The 19783-nt window shown below is 36.6% G+C and overlaps 1 protein-coding gene across 6 annotated transcripts in view; it reads left to right on the forward strand.

Moving 5' to 3' along the window:
• ST7 (suppression of tumorigenicity 7) overlaps positions 1 to 19783 on the forward strand; it is a 252290-nt gene that overhangs the window by 151527 nt on the left and 80980 nt on the right. For 4 of the 6 annotated variants that reach the window (XM_030308290.1, XM_030308283.1, XM_030308284.1 and 1 more), the window contains exons 4-9: positions 1246 to 1300; positions 1937 to 2052; positions 3859 to 3934; positions 6096 to 6164; positions 8072 to 8226; positions 10636 to 10733. In XM_030308290.1, coding sequence (XP_030164150.1) covers positions 1246 to 1300; positions 1937 to 2052; positions 3859 to 3934; positions 6096 to 6164; positions 8072 to 8226; positions 10636 to 10733 — 569 coding nt within the window. The remainder of the gene's footprint in view (positions 1 to 1245; positions 1301 to 1936; positions 2053 to 3858; positions 3935 to 6095; positions 6165 to 8071; positions 8227 to 10635; positions 10734 to 19783) is intronic. The other 2 variants (XM_030308285.1, XM_030308286.1) reach the window with 1 other exon arrangement.

Here is a 19783-nt window from a genome sequence, read left to right on the forward strand (position 1 = left end):
GGCTATAGTTTATAAACATTGTGCAAATTTTAGGCGGGCTCCAGCCCTAATTTAAAGATATATTTATCTTCTTTAAATAAAAACATATCTTCCTGTTATGTGTACACCCTTCATTCACTATTTTAACAAAAATATATTGAGAATAGACAAAGTGTTGCTATAGTGTTTTATCTTCTTCATTTTCATGCTGTATTGTAATAGATGGTTTACTTGTTTGTTTTCCCCATTGAGTGCTCAATGCTCATTGGATGGATGGATGGATAGATGGATGAGTGAGTGGGTGTGGAAGGATGGATGTTGCATATAACAGGCATGAGGATAGAATCTTAATGAATCACCCTTTAATGCTCTTTTGATTTCTGCAATAATTGCTCACTTTTGTGTGTCCATGTCTTTGGGTGTGTTTTTTGGCCGATTACGCACACAGAGATGTTTTAAGTACTCTTAACTTATTTTATTTTCTAATAAAACATTATTCACTCAAAGAAATGTAGTATTCTGAATCAGTAGAAAGTCTTAATCATAGGCTGTTTAAAAAGAATTATAGCTTATTAGTCACACACTTATAAGACAGTCTTAAAAACTAATGATTGAACCAAGTCCTGTGGTTCTAAATTTCTGTGGTTTTTGTGGAAGAAAGATGTATAATCTATTAGTATATGCTAGAATTCTAATATTACTATAATGATTAATCCATGTATCTGTATAAGTAAACAGTGTTATTGCTTTAAAACAATTTATTTTCATAGCATTTCTCTCTAAAATAATAACTTTATTCGTTTTCTTATCTCTGTTTTATGGCAGTGTAAAAAGTAACCTGGTGCTTTGTCACAAAATCAGTATTAACATAGACCCTAATTAAATAACTCCATATTATACTCTAGAGCTTAAGTTTAGCTTACAAGTATACCTTGTACCTGTAATTTCAGAAGTAAATTTATAGAATCTGTGTAGACCTTGTGAAATGACTATTGAAGTTATGAACTAGCTGATGTTGGCATATACCTTGATTTAGCAAATGAGGAAACTTTGGCCCAGAGAGATTAGGGAGAACTTTTCCAAAGTCCTGGTTCCTGAGCTTTGTTTCCTGATCAACCACTCAGAGTTTTTCCACGTTGCTTCCCATGTAGAGGATGGAGAATAAAATTATCTTATCAAATGGCCAGGAAGGGTGTTTTGCTGAATTAATTAGCTTGTAGTGTGTCTGGACTCTGTGTAACATTTTCATATTTCTCTTTGTTGCAGAATGCAAAGTATGGCGAAATCCACTGAATTTATTTAGGGGCGCTGAATATAATCGGTAAGTGTTTTGACAGCTTGGGAAACAAATGGGTCTAGTTCAGAGAGTAAAGACAGCAGCAAATGTTTTTGCTGGTTCATTTAGGGGTCATTGTAACAGTCTGTGTAGTGCTTCTATTTTTTGATACAATCCTCAAATGTTTTGATTTTTCTGTTTTATAGTTATTTGGGGATTAGAATTGGGATGATGTACAAAAATGTGTAGTTTTTAGAAATTTTCTATTACACTTATTATTTTCATTATGCATTATACAATCAAAATATTTTGAAGCTTACCTAGAGCATGGTTATAAAGATGTCATAGAAATTTTGTTGGAATTTAATTTTGCAAAGTAATTAGGCATATCAGAATTTTCATGGCTTTTGGGAAATGCCTATTCATAAGAGTAATGAGGGAAAGTTTTCATTAGCTAGTGCTAGTAAAATTTTTAGAGAAAAATATAGGGGAAAATGTTTACTTGTTTCCTGCTGATAGACCTCCTAAAGGGAGAACAGGATGATTAAAAAAACTTTTTTTTCATTCATTGGCAAAACTGTTTTGTACCCAGTTAATGTTTTATATTCAGTTTCCTATGCAGCTTAATATTTTGTAGGTCTTGCTTTCCAAGTGTCTGACCATCTATTTCCCCTTTACCAGGTACACTTGGGTGACAGGACGAGAGCCTCTGACTTACTATGACATGAATCTCTCTGCCCAGGACCACCAGACGTTCTTTACTTGTGACTCAGACCACCTGCGTCCTGCAGATGCAAGTATGGACACTCCTTTAGATAGTTGCTGAGTGGGAGGGCTTTTGATTTAAGTACTAAGGTTATTGCTTTTAGAATATCTGCTCTACACACCCCCCCAGTGAATAAATTATTAAATTGGAGATTGGCTGGCAGAACCCAGAATTCTGGTACTTAATTAAAGGATTTATCATGATGAAGTATCAATGTAGAAATGAGTCTTCTTGTTATGATTTAAAATACTATTTAAAAAATATATAGTAACATTGGATTTACATATTTCTTTTTTTATTTTTTAAATATTAAATATAATTTATTGTCAGATTGGTTTCTATGCAACACCCAGTGCTCATCCCTAAATGCTCTCTTCAGTGCCCATAAATCTTATGCGAAGCTAATTAAATCCTTGATTGAGGTAGAATGAAGGGTCATGTCTCTTCGATGATATTGTAGTTAGAAATTAAGATTAAGTGAATCCAAATGATAAATGAATATATTGTAGTGATTTGTATGCCTATTTATAGGTTCACTAGCAGTGAATGGCGTCATGGCCTTAGCTATTGGAATCCATATTTGTTTATCAACCTGGAAAGGGCTTTGTTTGGCATGCATTTCATTTGGTTTGAGATCTAAATAATCCTACTGACATTTTTTATATTGCCAAACTTAAATAGGTGAAAAAAAAATCTTTAAAAAGAGGAATGTGTACATGCACCTGAAAAGCTAACTTCAAAGATACATATTGATAAAACAAGTATGGAGATTGTTGCTCTTTTTAAAAAGGTACTGTTTATCGTGGTAGAATATCATAGTCCAATAAATATACCAGGCATTGAGCTTTGCACAGTATATACACAAACTGCTCTGGTATCTAGAAACCGTGTTTGCAGCAAACTTTGGGAACAGATACACATATTAAGCAAAAGACCAAACCACTTTTTTTTCTTTTTTTTTTTTTTTTAATTTTTTTTTTTTTCAACGTTTATTTATTTTTGGGACAGAGAGAGACAGAGCATGAACGGGGGAGGGGCAGAGAGAGAGAGGGAGACACAGAACCGGAAACAGGCTCCAGGCTCTGAGCCATCAGCCCAGAGCCCGACGCGGGGCTCGAACTCACGGGCCGCGAGATCGTGACCTGGCTGAAGTCGGACGCTTAACCGACTGCGCCACCCAGGCGCCCCAAACCACTTTTTTTTCTGATCCAACTCATAATTCTTCATATGGTTTTACAAAGTCCTAATACCCAGAGCCTATAGTGTTTGGGAAAATGAACAATAGAACTTATGTTGTGCCTAAGTAGAAGGAAGAGATTAGTAACAATCTCATATAAAAATGTGTAAAATATGTTTCTTAACGACAAATGACATTAATGAACAAAAGAAATATTAAATCTCTTTTAGAATGTCTTTTCCTTTCTTGATTAAGGAACCTTAACCAGTGTGGTGAGCATAGCATAACGTGTAGACTTGGCAAATCATTGTTATCCACTTGAAACTACTGTAACATTGCGTGTCAACTAATACTTCAGTAAGAAAAAAGAAATCTTAATCAAGATTAAACCTCTAAGATTATAGACCACGGGTTAATCTATAAGATTTAGACCTGTAGTATTAAGAGCACAAGAAAGGTTTGCTATCATCAAAGGAAGGACAATGGAATAGCACATTAGAGTGTATTTGTGTGATTTTGGAGATTTGGGCTCACCTCCTTAGTAAGTGAAATATTCTCTTGCATTCAAGCTGAAAGCTATTAATTTAACTATTGTCCTGTGGTGAGTCTTCTAATTATGTATATTGATGGACATGCTTTTTTCCTCTTTTTGTAAAACAGTAATGCAGAAAGCCTGGAGAGAGAGAAACCCCCAAGCTAGGATTTCTGCAGCTCATGAAGCCTTAGAGATAAATGAGTAAGTGGGGGACAAATCTTGCTTTTAAAAAGGAAATCTCATCCTTTGCTGAATGTATTCAGTTTTCATTAATGGTATACTTATATTAAATTATGCATTTGAACTTGAGGATTGTTTTAGGGGTTATTAATTTGTAAAAAAAATTTTTTTTGCGAAGGACATCCATGTGATGGTGGTCTTAGTCATTTTAGAGAGCAATTCAGTGGCTTTGCTATGACCCTAACTTAAATAGCTTCCAAGGGCTATTTAGCCCTTCAAGGACTATCTGTGGGATATTGCAAAGACATAAAATAAAAACAGTTCTTCACATAACTATAACATGGGGAAATTTTTTCAGATGTAGAATGCTCATCTGTGCCATCACATTTTTTAGGTAGATCTGCTTGTGGGGAAAAGATAACAAAAACATAAGGTGAAAAAATTACACTTTTGAAGTATTTCAAGATCAAGACAAAGATAAGAGGAAATGCTGTCATTAGTGTTGTTAAACATTCTGTGGGTTACCAAGGAAGGCTGGGAAATATTCTGGAGATCTTAGAAAATGAGAAAGATTCTTAAAATTGAAGTCATAAAATCTCAGGGTTGGCAGAGACCTTAAAGGTCATTTAGCTCAACCACCCATCTGGTGCTTGAATCACCTCGACATTCTCCCTGCCAAGTGGTCATTGTTAAACTATTTTATGATTTTTTTTGAAGAAAGTTACAGATTCTTCTTTGGAGGTCTTAGAAAAAAGATTCACTTGAGAATTGGAAGTCCTGCCATTGTAACCTGTTGATCTGTTTGGTTTCTGATTCTGCCATACAACATATTTATTTTCCAGTTTCTTGTCATCTACAAATTTGATATGCCTGCCTTCTGTGTGTCATCCATGTTTCTGATAGAAATGTCAGGCTCAGGGGTGGAACCTTGTGACATGGCATATAGAAATTGTTCTTCAGGTTCATGTCTTCATGAGTCATCATCCTTTGGTATCAGTCAACCAATTAACTAGGCCACCCAGTTAACACTGTGATTCAGCTCAGGTTTCTGCATTTTGATCTTAAAAGTACCAGTTGTAGCTATGAATCTTTAATGTATAGTAAATCCTTTAAAGTAAATTAAGATAGCACAACCTGATTTAGTTTTTCTTAGCGGATTTAAGTGTTCACCACTTTCTTTTAAAAATGCTTGGAGACCATCCCTTTAATAATCCATTAGAATCTCTTTCCAAATCACTGTTCTGTAGTTTGGGAAGTCTGCCTTCTTCCCCTTTTGAACATTTTTACTACATTTGTCATCTCATCTTCTAGCACCTGTCCATTCTTTGTGATTCCTTAACTATTCACAGAGAGCACTTCCATGGCCTGACTACAGGGTCTGTTGGCTTCCTGGGATTTACCCATCCCAGTACAGTAATTCACTTAGAATTGATCAGTTATTTGCTATCTTACATCTTTTTTACCCCCATGAGAGTTTAATTTCTTCTCCCCTTTTCAGCCTGACAATCATGCTCCTTGATGGAGAAGCCAGGAACAAAATAGAAGTCAGAGAGTTTTGCATTCTCTTTATTATCTGCTGCTACTAACTATAAACTTTTCTTGTTTTGATGTGGTTGTTGTGTTGTTTGTCTTTTTTGCTTATTTATTTTTGCGATGGTTTTAGAGAAATGGGGGTGGTAATAGGGTTTTAAACATAATTTTAAAACAGGGAATAGATGGTTGTCTTTAGCATTTTGTTTTGTCTTTATTTTGCTTTGCAAGCTTCAGGTAATTTTTGGAGTTTTAGCTCTCCTGACATTATTCTTATAATTTCATTCCACTCTCTTGTAGTCCTTCATTACATGCCCTCTTTCCATCTTTTTTTACATGTCCTTTAAACATCTGACCTTGTGAGAGATCTCTGTGCAGCCATATTGATTACTTAATTGTCACCTCTCTTTTCTTCCTGAGAGGTTCATTTGTGACTACGGTTACAGGTGGACATTTGGAAGCTGCCCAACCCTCTTAAACCATTTTTTTCCTTCGGAGTCTCATGCCATTGAATCATATCTCTTTTCTTTGAAGTTTTTGAAGTCCACCTTACCCTCTTTGATTACCTGTGAACTCCAAAATGACATAGTAACTCTCTCTGAATGTTCCTATCAATTTTCATTTCACCAACTATTTTTTTCTTCTTGGTCAGAATTAGGTCCAGAGTTGAAGTTCCCCTAATTGCTTCCTCTACCATCTGGGAGATAAAATTGTTACCAAAGTAAGTCAAGAACCTGTCGGGTGCCCTACTTCTAACCAAACGAGACTTCTTCTAGCAGATATCTGGATGGTTGACACCCCCATCACCATACTTTCTTGCTTCTGTATGTGTATTGTGTTGTGACAAGGATGCATCATCGATATCTTCCATTGAGCTGAGCAGTCGTTCTGTACTCCCCAACCATTAGCACTTCTATTGCTCTTTCTCCTTCACTCACAAGCTCTTAGCATGTTTCTACCCCAGACTCATGACTTTCCACATAGATACATGTTTTCTTGGCTAGTAGTGCTACTCTGCCTCTCCTAAGAATACTATTTGAAATGTATATAAAGCAAGCAACTTGCCCCAACCTATCTTGAATTCCCAGCCCACCAACTATAACCTTAGAGCTAACTCCTCTGATACTATATCTACCACTCAGTATTATAATCTCAGTTTTCACTTCATTACCCTTGACCCATATTTATATGTCAGCATCTGAAGCCTTAAGTGTTGCTTCCTGATGCCTATCCCCCTATCCCCGTTATTTTCTGTAGTGAATCACTGGGCAGTTTCAGGATCATTATTGTTCTTTCCAAGTCATGTATCGGCTGCCCTCCATAGTAATTGGTTTTTACAGCATTTTTCTGGGCATTTTTCTCCCTCGTACACCACATTCTGCCTAAAGCCCCATTGATTAGTCCTGCATGAAATTAAAGGGATTGGCTAAAGAATTTATAAGACCCCTCCTCAAGGCTAAGATTAACCAGTAACCCCAAACCTCCCATTAGCTGTAAGTTCAGCCTCCTTTTCCTAGCTGGCTGTTGCAGTTTATGAATGGTAAAAGCAACATTTGGTTTCATTTTCTGTTTATTTTCTCTCCTGTGGTCTGATGGAGGTTCTGATAAGTAGGGAAATGACCACAAGAGGGGCAGTGGAGAAGAAGGAAAACAAAGGGATCGGTGCAGATCGGGACCTGTACGGTCTGCTCTGGCGTCACCATTTCCTAATTACATTCCCTTTCTTTGGCAGTTGGGTTGTTCTTACATGATTGGGAAGGTTTAAATTTCCAAGAGTTCCCGTGTTTGTTAGTTAACTGCTTATCCTTTCTGGCTTCCTAGCTTAGAGGTTGTTGAAAGGATTAAATGAGACGATATATGTTAAGTGCCTGGTACAGTGCTTAATGTATACTACGCAACAGGTGGTAGCTATTATTGCTAAAGGCGTGAGATTTAACTCTTGTTCACTACTGAGGCTGACTCAGATTTTGAGCTCTTCAGAAACAACACTACCTGTAGGTTCTTCCAGTGTTCTCTGGCAGAACATCAGTGCTAACTTAATGAGATGTTGAAGCGCTGTTGTCTTAATCAGTAATTTATCTGATTTAATGAATTTCTCATTCTGAAGAAACCCTTATATTAAAGAGAATCAGTGTTTAGTAAATAGCAGTAAACTTATATATAGGATCTCTAACTTTGAGAGCTGGAAGGAGATATTTCACAATAGCTAGTATCATTGCCACTGTCAGTTGACGTTGATTATGTACCACATGCTGGCTACTGTACTGAGCACTTTACATGCATCACCTTACTTAACCTTCACAACAACAGTGTGAACAAATAGATTCCATGTTGTTCTCTATCAGGGAGGCAGAGTAATAACTTGCCCAAAGTGACATACTAATAAGGGGCAGAGTCCATACGTGAGCCCCAAGCTCCTAACACTACACATCCTACCTTTCAAGCTAAAATACAGACATTTCTTTTGTGCCATTATTTTGTGTCAACAACTACAGACCAGGGGTGCATGAACCAGTTGGCCACTCTGCATGTTTTTGGCATAACTCCTTGCCCTTCTGCATGTACTCCTACAGCTATTCCAGTGTCCTTGGATTTGTAATTGATGGTGGCTGTTATCTGAATGGACAGGTGTGCAACTGCTTATATTCTCTTGGCTGAAGAGGAAGCAACAACCATTGCTGAAGCAGAAAAGCTGTTTAAGCAGGCCCTGAAGGCTGGAGATGGCTGTTACCGGCGTTCTCAGCAGCTACAGCATCACGGATCCCAGTATGAAGCCCAACATAGTAAGGTTTTCTCCAGGTTGACGTGATGGGAGATCAGAACTGTAACACGATTAATCGGAACAAACTTTTGGGCCAGTTCAAAACAGGATTCTCATAGATGAGAATAAATATTAATTTTTGCCTTCTTTAAAAAAATTTTTTTTAATGTTAATTTAGTTTTGAGACAGAGCATGAGCAAGAGAGGGGCAGAGAGAGAGGGAGACACTGAATCCGAAGCAGGCTCCCGGCTCTAAGCTGTCGGCACAGAGCCTGATGCGGGGCTCAGAACCCACAAACTGTGAGATCATGACCTGAGCTGAAGTTGGACGCTTAACCGACTGAGCCACCCAGGTGCCCCTTTGCCTTTCTTCTTAATTTTTTTCCTTTCCATAAGAGCACAGTACATAATTATAGCTTTATTGCTGTTCACTTAATGTTCAGATTCTCTTTCCTGCTCTTGAGATTCTTAACTCCAGAAATAAATGGTAATAACCTTTAATGATAACTTTCTCCCAAGAATTCTTATGTATTTCTCTGTTTATTAGTTGTTTCTCTGCCCCATACCTTAAGTTCTAGTTGGGAAACAGGACTTAAATTCATGTTAACGTAATCAAAGGTTTTCTCTTAGGAGTCTTCTACAGCATGGGTTGAAATAGGACAACTAAGAGTATCACCGTTATTGGTGATTATCTCAGTATTTAGCCCTTTGGTATTGGCTTCCAGAGAGAAAAAGCCATGGATGGGTTCATAATTATTTCTCTTTCTTATATTAAAAATAGTGGCTGCTTTTGTTTAAGATAACTCTTTAAAATGAGACCTTTTACTTTAGTACACTAAACAGAGGGTCAGTGATATTTTGGGGGGATGGTATAAAAAAACAAGACAACAAAATTGTTTCTGGAATTCCTTGAGCCACTTGACTTGTCAGTTTGTTGGTTGTTTAAGTAGAAATGTAGCAATCCTTTCATTGTCCATTCAGACTTCAGGTTGTTTCATTAAGGTGGAATTTCTCCCTCCTGCATCTTGGGGAGTAGGATTGCATTGCCTTCATATTTGAGATTATAAAATTAAATTTTAGTGCTAACCTTGTATTTGACACAGAGACTGGGTGCATTAGTCTTTATAACTAAGTTACAGCGAGATCTTTGATTTTTTGTGTGTATACATGAGTATGTCCACACAACACAATAATACACAGGTTTTTTTTTTTTTTTTGTATTCAGTAAGTATATTTATTTATAAGCAGTAGGTATATATGTTAATCAAGTTTCTAATCACATCTGTATCTTGCTTTTTAAAAAATTTATAAGAATGAATTTTGAAGGCATGTGTATAATAATGTCTATTTTCTGAACTAAATGAGAATTAACACATAACATTACATAAACTGTAATATAACTTAAGAAATTTTCTTTATTCCTTTTTTTCTGTAAATTAAATCCTTTCAACCTGTTGCCTACATCTATCCAAAAAATATAATCACATCTTTAAAATAATTTGTAGGCACTTGGCAAATTTTCAGCACACATCTTGTTCTCATTGTTTTAAAACTTGAAATGTTAGGACTTTGGTCTTAACATCTTTTAATAGCTGCGTATTATACATGTACTTAATCTATAACAGGTGTGTCATATTTTTCTAAAACATGGTAATTTTATTGAGGATTAAATGAATGCATGTTCTCACTGGTTCAGAAACATATCCAAAAAGACATATAATTAAAAGATTAAGATGAGAAGTTGTTAATGTACTTTTTAGTGCCATTTTAGTGACTATTATTGTAACTAGTTAGCTTGTCAATGCTTTCTGTAACACTAGGGTAGTTTTTCATTTTGTTACATACTCTATTGTCATATCTGGAATGTGTTATATTGCCATCTAAAATAGACTGCTTTGGGGACCTGGAGATGATTATGATGTCACTAGTATTAGGGAAAGAATAATATAAAACAGAAGTTCAAGATGAGGCTTCTCCAGACTTAATGTCAAGCAGGAAAAAAAAAAAAAAGTTGATCAAGATGCAACCTGAGATTCACCTCTTTGCATGTTCAGCAAAAGCATGCAAACTGAAGAATATGGAATGCTTGCTTGTAAACCACATTCAATATGGGTATGCTCATTTCCCCAGCACTTTGTGGCAGATGATTTTATTTATCAAATATTCAACATCCTAACTCAAAAGTATGGATTAGGTAATCAGTCACATGATTTGACCTTTGGAAGTCTAAGTGCTTTGACTACACTGTATGCGTTTTACTATTAACAAACTTGTCAGTGCTCCTGGCAGTAAGAAAAAGCCAAAGGAGCACTCTGTTCTCTCTGAGGTTTTCCTTTAAGGGTATGGCACAGGAGCCTCTGTATTTTTTTCTTGCTGCTCAGCTGAAAGCTTTTGTATTTTTAAATTGTGGTGTTTCATATTTCCTTTTTCAGGACGAGATACCAACGTCTTGGTCTACATCAAAAGAAGGCTAGCAATGTGTGCCAGAAGACTCGGGAGGACCAGGGAAGCAGTGAAAATGATGAGAGATGTGAGTTTAAATTTGTGTTTGAACAGTAGCAATGTACCTGACTTAAAGAAGGAGGAGCCACCTGAATGGCCAGAGGAGCCACTGCATGGCTGCAGAGAGCAGCAGTGATGGCACGGTGGTCCCATGGTTGCTGGAGCCAGCCAGTCTGGGAGTTGGCTCTGGCTCCCAGTGTATTAGGTGAATGATCTTGGGCCAGTGAGTCTACTGCTGTGTGCCTGTTTCCTCATCTGTGAAATGGGGTTAGATAACAAGAACTTTAACAATACTAATAACAAAAAAAAAATTACTACTAAGGATTATTGTGAAGATTAAGTGAGATAAAACATGCAAAGCTTTCAGTAGAGTGACTGGCATCTTAAGGAAATTTCAGTAGGTGAGCTTATTATTAAACCTGTGGAGCTGTAGCCAGAAACCAAGAATGAGATCAGTTAGTTTAGCTAACTGACTTTTTTTGTGTGTGTGGACAGTCAGGAAGATTTGAAAAACTATGGATCTAATTAATTGCTACCCTCGAATTTAATATTATGATCTAATCTGATTGTGGTCATTTCAAGCATTCTCCTAGATTCTTGCATCAGGATATTTTATCACTAGTAGTCAACATAACAAAAGAGGAAGTAGGTGAGAGTTTTAAAACAAGAGAGAACCAAGACAGACTATTAATATGTAACTTTAAATCAAAACAGTAGTTTTAAGGGAAATCAGTAGAGGAACTTTTACTTCCACATTTTTTTTTAATTAAGAAATACTTTTTCATAAAGAAGCTGACACCAATGTGAATTGTATTTATAAACCATTTTTTTTTTAAACAATTTCAGAAAACCTTTGCCAACACTTCATGCATGTACTGTCTTCCTGAATCAAGAGACATAGGTAACCGCCCATTATAAAAATGAAAGAACCAAGGGACAAGATTAAAGTGACATCTTGCCTGGTTCTCAGCTTTCGGGTTTGGGAACAGGACTGTGTAAACCTCTAGTGAGCCACTTCTCAGTTTATCTTTGGAAGGGCAGTTATTCATACAAATTCCCAGTTACTCTGTTATTCAGGGCCTGCACTCCATCCAGGCCCACCCCTAGTTATTTCTGCAAGTTACAGCCTAATGTAAAGGTGAGATCCGTGTTTGGGTCTGACTACTCAATTAAACAGTGGTATAGCTCCCAGATCTGAGGAGAGGACAAGAGGAGGGGGATTCCAAGATAATTCTATTTGACTCAAGGTGATAGATGCTCTGTGGGCAAAGCCACTGTAAAGGGGATGTCCTAGGATTAAATTCTTTTGGTTGAGGGGAGAATTTAAAGAATGTTTGTCATACAGTGTAAGTGCTAATTTTTACAAAAGGAAAGTTCTGTAGAGACATGAACTTGCTCTCTAAGCTTTTTAACTTGCAGAAATTCCATCTTTTGATACAGTGAAGAAACTCTGCCAGTCCCTTTGTCTCTGAAAGAGCTGAGAATTTTATGAAGGATGGGATATTTATCTTAAACTGGCCCAGCCACATTCAGCCTTTAACAAGGTGTTTTAAATTTATTGCCTTTTCTTAACCTTAGGTAGGCCGGAACAGGCATGTATGGAGGAGCAGATTTGGGTGATTTTCTTTATTATGTGCTTAAGCAACTTCATAGGAAAAACAAACGGGGGGGGGGTAATTTCAATTCCATTTTTTTCTGTCAGTTTCATTCTGATTATCATCAGTTTTAGTATATGCATATACAGTTTCGTATGATTGAAACCAATACATTCATGCTATCGTTTGACTTTTGCTTAACTTTATTTCATATTTACAATTCCATTTATTGACTTAGTCCAAATGTAGATCTTGGGGGAAAATCTGGAATGCAGTGGAATGAATGCTGGGCAGAGAGTAAGAAAACCTAGATGTGAATGTCAGCTTTGCTCTTCGCTAGCTCTGTGACCCAGGGCAACTTTCTTTATGGGCTTTTCATTTGTCTTCTGTAGATCGTGGTTAGTGATTCTTACCTAAAAGGGTAATTGATGGAGCACTGGGGAGAATGAAATAAGATAATATAAAAACACCTGACACATGGTAGACACGCTCACATTTTTTCCCCCATTTTTTCTCTATTATGCAAGTATGATATAATTTGCTTGACCATTCCCCTGATGGACATTTTGAGACATTTCTGATGTTTTTTTTTCTTGAATAAATCAGTTAGTAAGTCAAGCAATCTTTCCTATTACATATGTACACACACACACACACACACACACACACACAGATATATATGTGTGTGTATCTGAATGTATACATGTGTTTCTTGGGTTACTTTCCTTAAAGAATTCTGTTTTATTATTGGAATACCAGTATGGTTACCTTTTGACTGTGTATATAGAGCCTCTAGTAGATATGGGCCCTACTCGTGTAACAGTCCCGTGAGGGACACTGTCAGACATTGTGGAGATGTGTTTTGAAGAGAAATATTCGTAGTGCTCTTTCCTTCACAAACTCCTGGCACCCAAATGGAGGATGGAGGTTGAGGACCCCTGTGTTTGTTAAAGCTGCAGCTGGCCTCAGCCTTGTGGGAACAGTTGATGGTCAGACCTGACTCCTCTCAGGTCAGGGTCATATATAAATGGGGACCTCACTGAAGGGTTTACTCCTTTAATAACATGCACATAAACCATCTTGCTGCAAAAGTTCCTCTGATAAAACAGCACACTGGATTCTAGGCAGCCTGCTGATAAAACACTGAGGCAGGAGGATCTAATTTCTTATGAATACACAGCAATCCTACCCCATATATGTTGGTTGAAACTTTCTTAGAGCAGATTTTAAAATGGAAATAGAAATGGTAGAGTCAGAATGCTTTCCATGTAGAAAGTAGACACTTCAAAACAATTCTCTGGAAACCCCTTAAAGGAAGGAAAAACTGTTAATTGATGAGATAGCCTAAAAAAAGAATGGGAATTCCGGGAAGGACAACTGTGGATGATTATGGATCTAGTAAAATACTGATACTATAGGTGAAATATTGATGAGGTACGAACACCTAAGCTCCTTAATGTGAAGATTCTTGGCTTCTCATTTAAAAAGCAACAAATCAATTATTTTTAATTCCTAGGATATCGTCTCAAAAAACTCACTTTAATTAGCTTCATTTTATAGTCAAGAATATGGAAACATCTTATTGAAGGAATGCTCTGCAGTGGGTAGAACTAAGAAAGCATGCTGACTTTTGAATTTTACTATATGGTATTATTTATCCAAAATGAAAGGGTTACATTTTCTGCTTTCTTAAATTTAAAGAAAAGCCTTTTTGCTTGTTCTCATTTTAAAATTGCTTCTCTAACATCTGATATAGGACACAGTTTTTTCTTTTTAACTTTTACCATTTAGTTAACCTCAAGGATTTTTTTTTTTTCCTAGCTTTTCCTGGCCCTATTTGAGTAGATTTGGAATAGAAGTCATAAGGCTAACTGTTTGGTTTGGCCCTGTAGCCATACCCTGTCAGAACTGTTGTAGATAAACTGGTATGGATGGGATTCCTTGCCCATATGAAAGAACCCAAGAGCTCCTCTTGCCCCAGGTCATTTGGTCTAGACTCGAGTCTCTCAGTCTCAGTACAGTTGACATTTTGGGCCATGTAAGTCTTTGTAGTGGGTGGCCTATGCATTGTAGGATACTTAATAGCATCCCTGCCCTCTACCCACAGATACCAGTAGTAACCTGTCCCTTTGTTGCTCCCCAGTGTGACAACCAAAAATGTTTCTAGATATCTCCTGGGGGACAAAATCATTCCTCACTAAGAACCATTGACCTGAAGAATCCTAAAGAGAGTAGATCTGTTTTGGGGTAGACATTGAATATTTATTCAGTCTTGTTAGTAGTCTGAGCTTCCACTACTGTGAGCACAGTGCTCTGTGGCATCCCCAGAGTTGATCAGTTTCTTGGACCAAGCTGATTTGGGAGGTTGTTTGTCTTATATGGGATTCCCTGAAGAGATACCCTGGGACATGAAGACTAAATGAACTTGAAGGTTTTGGTGGGGTGTTGGTTGGAGTGATGAGAAAGAGAGGAGAATGTGAAGTCCTGATGTGGGGCAGTGGTCTTCCTTGGTCCTTGTGCATGCTTCCAGATCACTGTCTGCCTCTCTGCCCTAAAACCTAGAGCTCCTTTGAAAGTTGACCATATGCTCACAGACTTTATCACCTGTTTCCCCTCTTTTTTGTAGTTTTCTGCAGATCTTCACATCATTCTCCCTCATTCTAGTTTCACTCTTTCTCTCTGAACACTACCTCTTTCAATATCCTGGTCTTTCTCTTGACACAGGTCATCACAACTTCCTTGAAACATTTTATTTACTTGATTTTAGGAGACCATGCTTTCTTAGTTCTAAAATGTCACAGTCTGTAAGAAAGTATCACAAGCTAAGTGGCTTAAACAACAGAAATGTATTCTGTTATAGTTGTGGAGACCAGAAGTCTGAAATCCACGTGTGGGTAGGGCCATACTCCCTCTGAAGGCTCTAGGAAAGAGTTCTTTCTTGCTGGCCATCACTCCAGTCTCTGCCTCTGCCTTCACGTGACATTCTTTCTCCCTGTGTATGTCTTTGCAGTCAAATTTCCATCTTTTTGTAAAGGACACCAATCATGTTGGATTTAGAACTGGATTTATGACCTCATCTTAACTTAATTACATCCACAAAGACCCGATTTCCGAAACATTCACAGGAGTCAGGGGTTAGGACTTCAGAATTTCTTTTTGGAGGACATTGTTCGATCCACAATACCCAGTCATCTGTAAAAGCAAAATATAGGTACAGTAATCTGTGTATACTTTTATTCTCCCTAAAAATGGGGTACATACTGGGAAATGTGGATATCAAAGAAAAAAATCTACCCACCTAAAATTTGAGCTTTAAACAAAGCTGTGACTTGTTTATTTCCTGGGGAAGTAGTAACATTTGTTTTTAAATTAATGTAGATTAAAATGAGTTCTATTTAGAAAATTATTGTAGTTGTTCATCCCTTTTAGGTCATTAGAGGTATCCCACGGTGTGAGCAATTGACCTTTGAGAATTAATTTAACAGCATTAATAGTAAGAGGATGCCCTTTAGATGATTTGTGAAGAGTAGCTCTTCTATTGAAAGCATGCTTTAGAAAATATACACCTCTGGGACTAATCAAAGCCTTTGGAGCATTAAGGACTGTTGATTTGCATTTTTGCCCACTTATGCTCATGAAGAAAAATCTTCATTAAGTCAATGATCTGTAAAAGAGATATAGTATGCTGTTCCAAAGCTGTTTTAAAATTTCATTTTAGGGAATGTTCTGCAACAGAAAATCTGTTTTTATTGCATTGGTAAAAAAAAAAATCAAGGAGGAAAACTTTTAGATGAATATTTTGGGAGTTCATTTCTATTCCCTTTTATCCTTTTTCTCATTCTTAAATTCTCTAGTTTTGTTCCTTTCTTTTGCCTTTCTATTCCACAAATTACATTATTTACCTTTTATCAGTATCCCTCTTTTTTTCCCCTTAAAATCATCATGGATTATTATGGATAACTTGGTTGATGAATAAATTTAGAAGATGTTCAGTTGATTGTTAGAAGAAGTACAGTAACATTATGCAGACTTGGGGCATGGGAAGAGGAGTATTTTAATACCTTCAGGTAACCAAGTATCACTCGAGCATAGTTGCTTTCAAGCTCTTAAGATAACTAGATGTATCATTGAGCTAAAGACAAAGTCTACAGTGAAACGTGTTCATTTCTAGGAAGTGTTCCTATGGTAATTGTTGGCCTATTTCTAGATTCCGTCTTTGCTATACTTAGAAATAAAGAAAAAGTGAATCTTGGAAGCAAATGCTGTAAATAGTAACTCACTGTTCTTCAGAATTAGATTTTACATGAACCCTTGCTTTTTATCATGATTTTTTTTTTTGGATTTGCCTGAAATGTTGTTTAAGTTAACTTATTTAGTAAATTATTGGCAATTAGTGATTTACATAGAAAGGAAGGTGTTTAATAAGAGCAAATAATAGATTTATTAATTACTGATTTCTCTTTTTGTGGCAGTAAGGATGAACCAAGGTTTAATCAGCATTGTACTGTGTATTCACTATACAAAGAGCAGCTGGTAAATAGTCCCTGAGGAGGATGAGAACTTGCCTAGAAGTGGTGTTTTTAATTTACTATTAGCTATTATCATTTACATGAAAGTCTTACTTGGGGCATAATAAATACATGAAGATAAGTGTCACTATCTGAATTTTTCATATGCTGGGCCCACATTTTTCAGGGTGGTGAGTAATATCTACGGCTGAGTAAAGCCTTCAATATATATGGCTGGCCTGTGAGCAGTTCTAGACATGTCAGTGCCTGTCATCTGGGAGATTGATTTAGCTTCCCTTTTCCAAACTCCCTGACCTACTTTCCCAGGTATTGACCTTCTGCTTCTGCTTCTTAACTGTGTCTACAATGAGTTCTCCTCTTGGATTCCTGCTCTTCTGCATTTCACCTTCCCAGGACTCGATCCTGGTTTTATTCAGTGGCTCCATTCATACCCACTATTTCTCTGGTTCCACATCTTCTCTCTCTCTTTTTTTACCCTACAGCCTTGATTTTAGTCTTGCTATATGCCCAGATTACACTAAACCAATTAGTCATTCACCCCATTCATTCATTCAGTGAAAGTGTATTGAACCTCCATTTCATGCCAGGTGTAATCAGTGGAAAAACAAACATCCCTGACCTTATACAGTTACATTCTAGAAAGAAGAGATGAAAAAATAATAAACACAGTAAGTATGTATTTTTGTAATATATTAAAAATTGATAGATATTAGTGGAAAACAAAGTAGAGCAGGATAAGGAGGATTAGGAAAGCTAAGGGACAGAGAGTGGGAAGGCCACAGAAGTCACAGTTTTAATCCCATAATCACTTTGTCATTTTGCACACCTGATCATCTTATTTATTTATTTATTTATTTATTTATTTATTTATTTATTTATTATGATCCCTGCATATTTTGGCAACTCAAATACTTGTTGAACTGGAGTTTTAGAACAACAGTAAGATAGCCTCCTGTTTAGATGAAGATTTAAAGAAGTTGAAGCACAAAAAGATCATTCTGGTATTTTCTATTCCACTTTTTGGTTGCCTTTAGTTAACTTTTATCCAGAGAATCAGTTTTGAAATAACATCAGAACTCAGTTTTATTTTTAATGTTATTTTTTTGTCACAAACATCTGACAGCCTTGATTTTATAAGTTCTCAGGCTTCTTGCCCCATGATCAAGCATTATATGAGCACACTGTGCAAACCGTAAAATCATGGAAAAGTTTAAGCCAATCTTCTGACTTATAAAAGCTTGGTAACTCAGTCTTTAACTTATTCTTGTGATAGAATGGCAGTCCATAAAGAATCTGGAGTGTTCTCTATCTATCTGGCACCTCCCTAGAGAACTGATTTATAGATCTTTCTTGTCCTTCTGGTCCAAACAGACCTGAAAGCACATGTTGATCATCCTATTTAAAAAGATGTTGTTTTACCAAAGACTGAAGGAGGTGCAGAATTTAGTCATGTGATATATGCTCAAGGGCTGTGAGGCAGGAGTATGCAAAAGAGTCCTGTGTGGATGGAGTAGAGTAGGGAGGGAGGAGGATTACAGGCCACATAGGGTTTGTGGAGTGTAGTAAAGATTTCAGCTTTTACCCTGGCTGAAATGGGAAGCTTCGCAAGGTTTTGAGCAGAGGAATGATATGGCCATTTTTAATTTTTTACAGGCTGCTGTGTGGCAAGGAGAAGCAGGGAAGTTAATCACAAGGCTCTTGTATTTCATCTTGGTGAGAGACAGAGCAGTAGCAGAGTAGGTGGTGAGAAGTGGTCAGATTTTAGATATATTTTGAATGTAGGACCAGCAGTATTTGCTAATCAACTAATATGCATCGTGAGAAAATTCAAGGATGGTTCTAAGGATTTTGTCTTAGAAGAAAAAGAGTTTTTATCAGTTAAGATGTGGAAGTCTTCATATAAAACTTTTTTTTTTTTTTTTTTTTTTTTGGTAGCAGGGAAGGTTAGGAAGGTTAGTTTTGAACATGTTACATTTCAGAGAGCACATACTCATTTTCATCTTAAATAATGGCTTCTTGATCTTGTTGTGGACCATAGCAAATTTTTGCTTTGCTGAAGTGAGGAAACCGTTAAAAAGACAATAAGTAATGGGTCATCTGGGTTTGATGGAATCTCTTCTAAATTATAGTTGGCGAGGAACTCCCATTATAATACCACTCATTTAAAAATGCCAGCAAGGTAAAACTTAATTGTTTACAGAGAAACCAGGACCATAACAGTCTTGTAAAATATGCAATACAGTGGCATGTGCATGTTTAATTTACATGTCTATTTCTTACCATTTTCACTTAATACTATTTTTCAGGTCTATCCATTTTTGTTCTATGTACCTCTAGTATATAGTTTGTAGTTTCTAACTGCTGCATCATATTCTATATTATGTTCTTACTCATTTTACTTAACTTTTCCCCTAGTTCAGGACTTCTAGGTTACCTCCAACCTTCCATTATCCCAGCAGTGCTGCATGAACATCCATATAAACACGTGGGAAGCTTTTACCCAGGAGTGGGATTGCTAGGGTCTACACCCAGGAGTGGGATTGCTGGATGTTACAGCATCTGCATGTTTGATTTCAGTATGCCCTGCTAGTGCATTCTCCAGAATGGCTGACTGTGACTGTTTAAATTCTCATCCGTAATACATGACTCTGCCCTTATATCTCAATATTAGGTTGTTTTAAACACTGCTGTATATATGTTATATATTTCAAATTTATTGAACATAACTAGTCATAATGTTATCTCATAATTAAAAAGAATACTATGTCATTTTTTCCTCCCTTCTCATTTTGTATTCTGTTCATTTGCTTCTTTTTACTTTTATTTTCCCTGATTAGTTTTGACAGAGATGTTTCAATTTTATTAATCTTTTCAAAGAACTAGGATTTGGTTTTATTTATTTTCTCAACTTTTTAATGTTTTTTTAAATATATATTTTTAAAGTTTATTTTGAG

The sequence above is a fragment of the Lynx canadensis genome, chromosome A2 (assembly GCF_007474595.2).
Source record: "Lynx canadensis isolate LIC74 chromosome A2, mLynCan4.pri.v2, whole genome shotgun sequence".
NCBI classification, from domain to species: Eukaryota; Metazoa; Chordata; class Mammalia; order Carnivora; family Felidae; genus Lynx; species Lynx canadensis.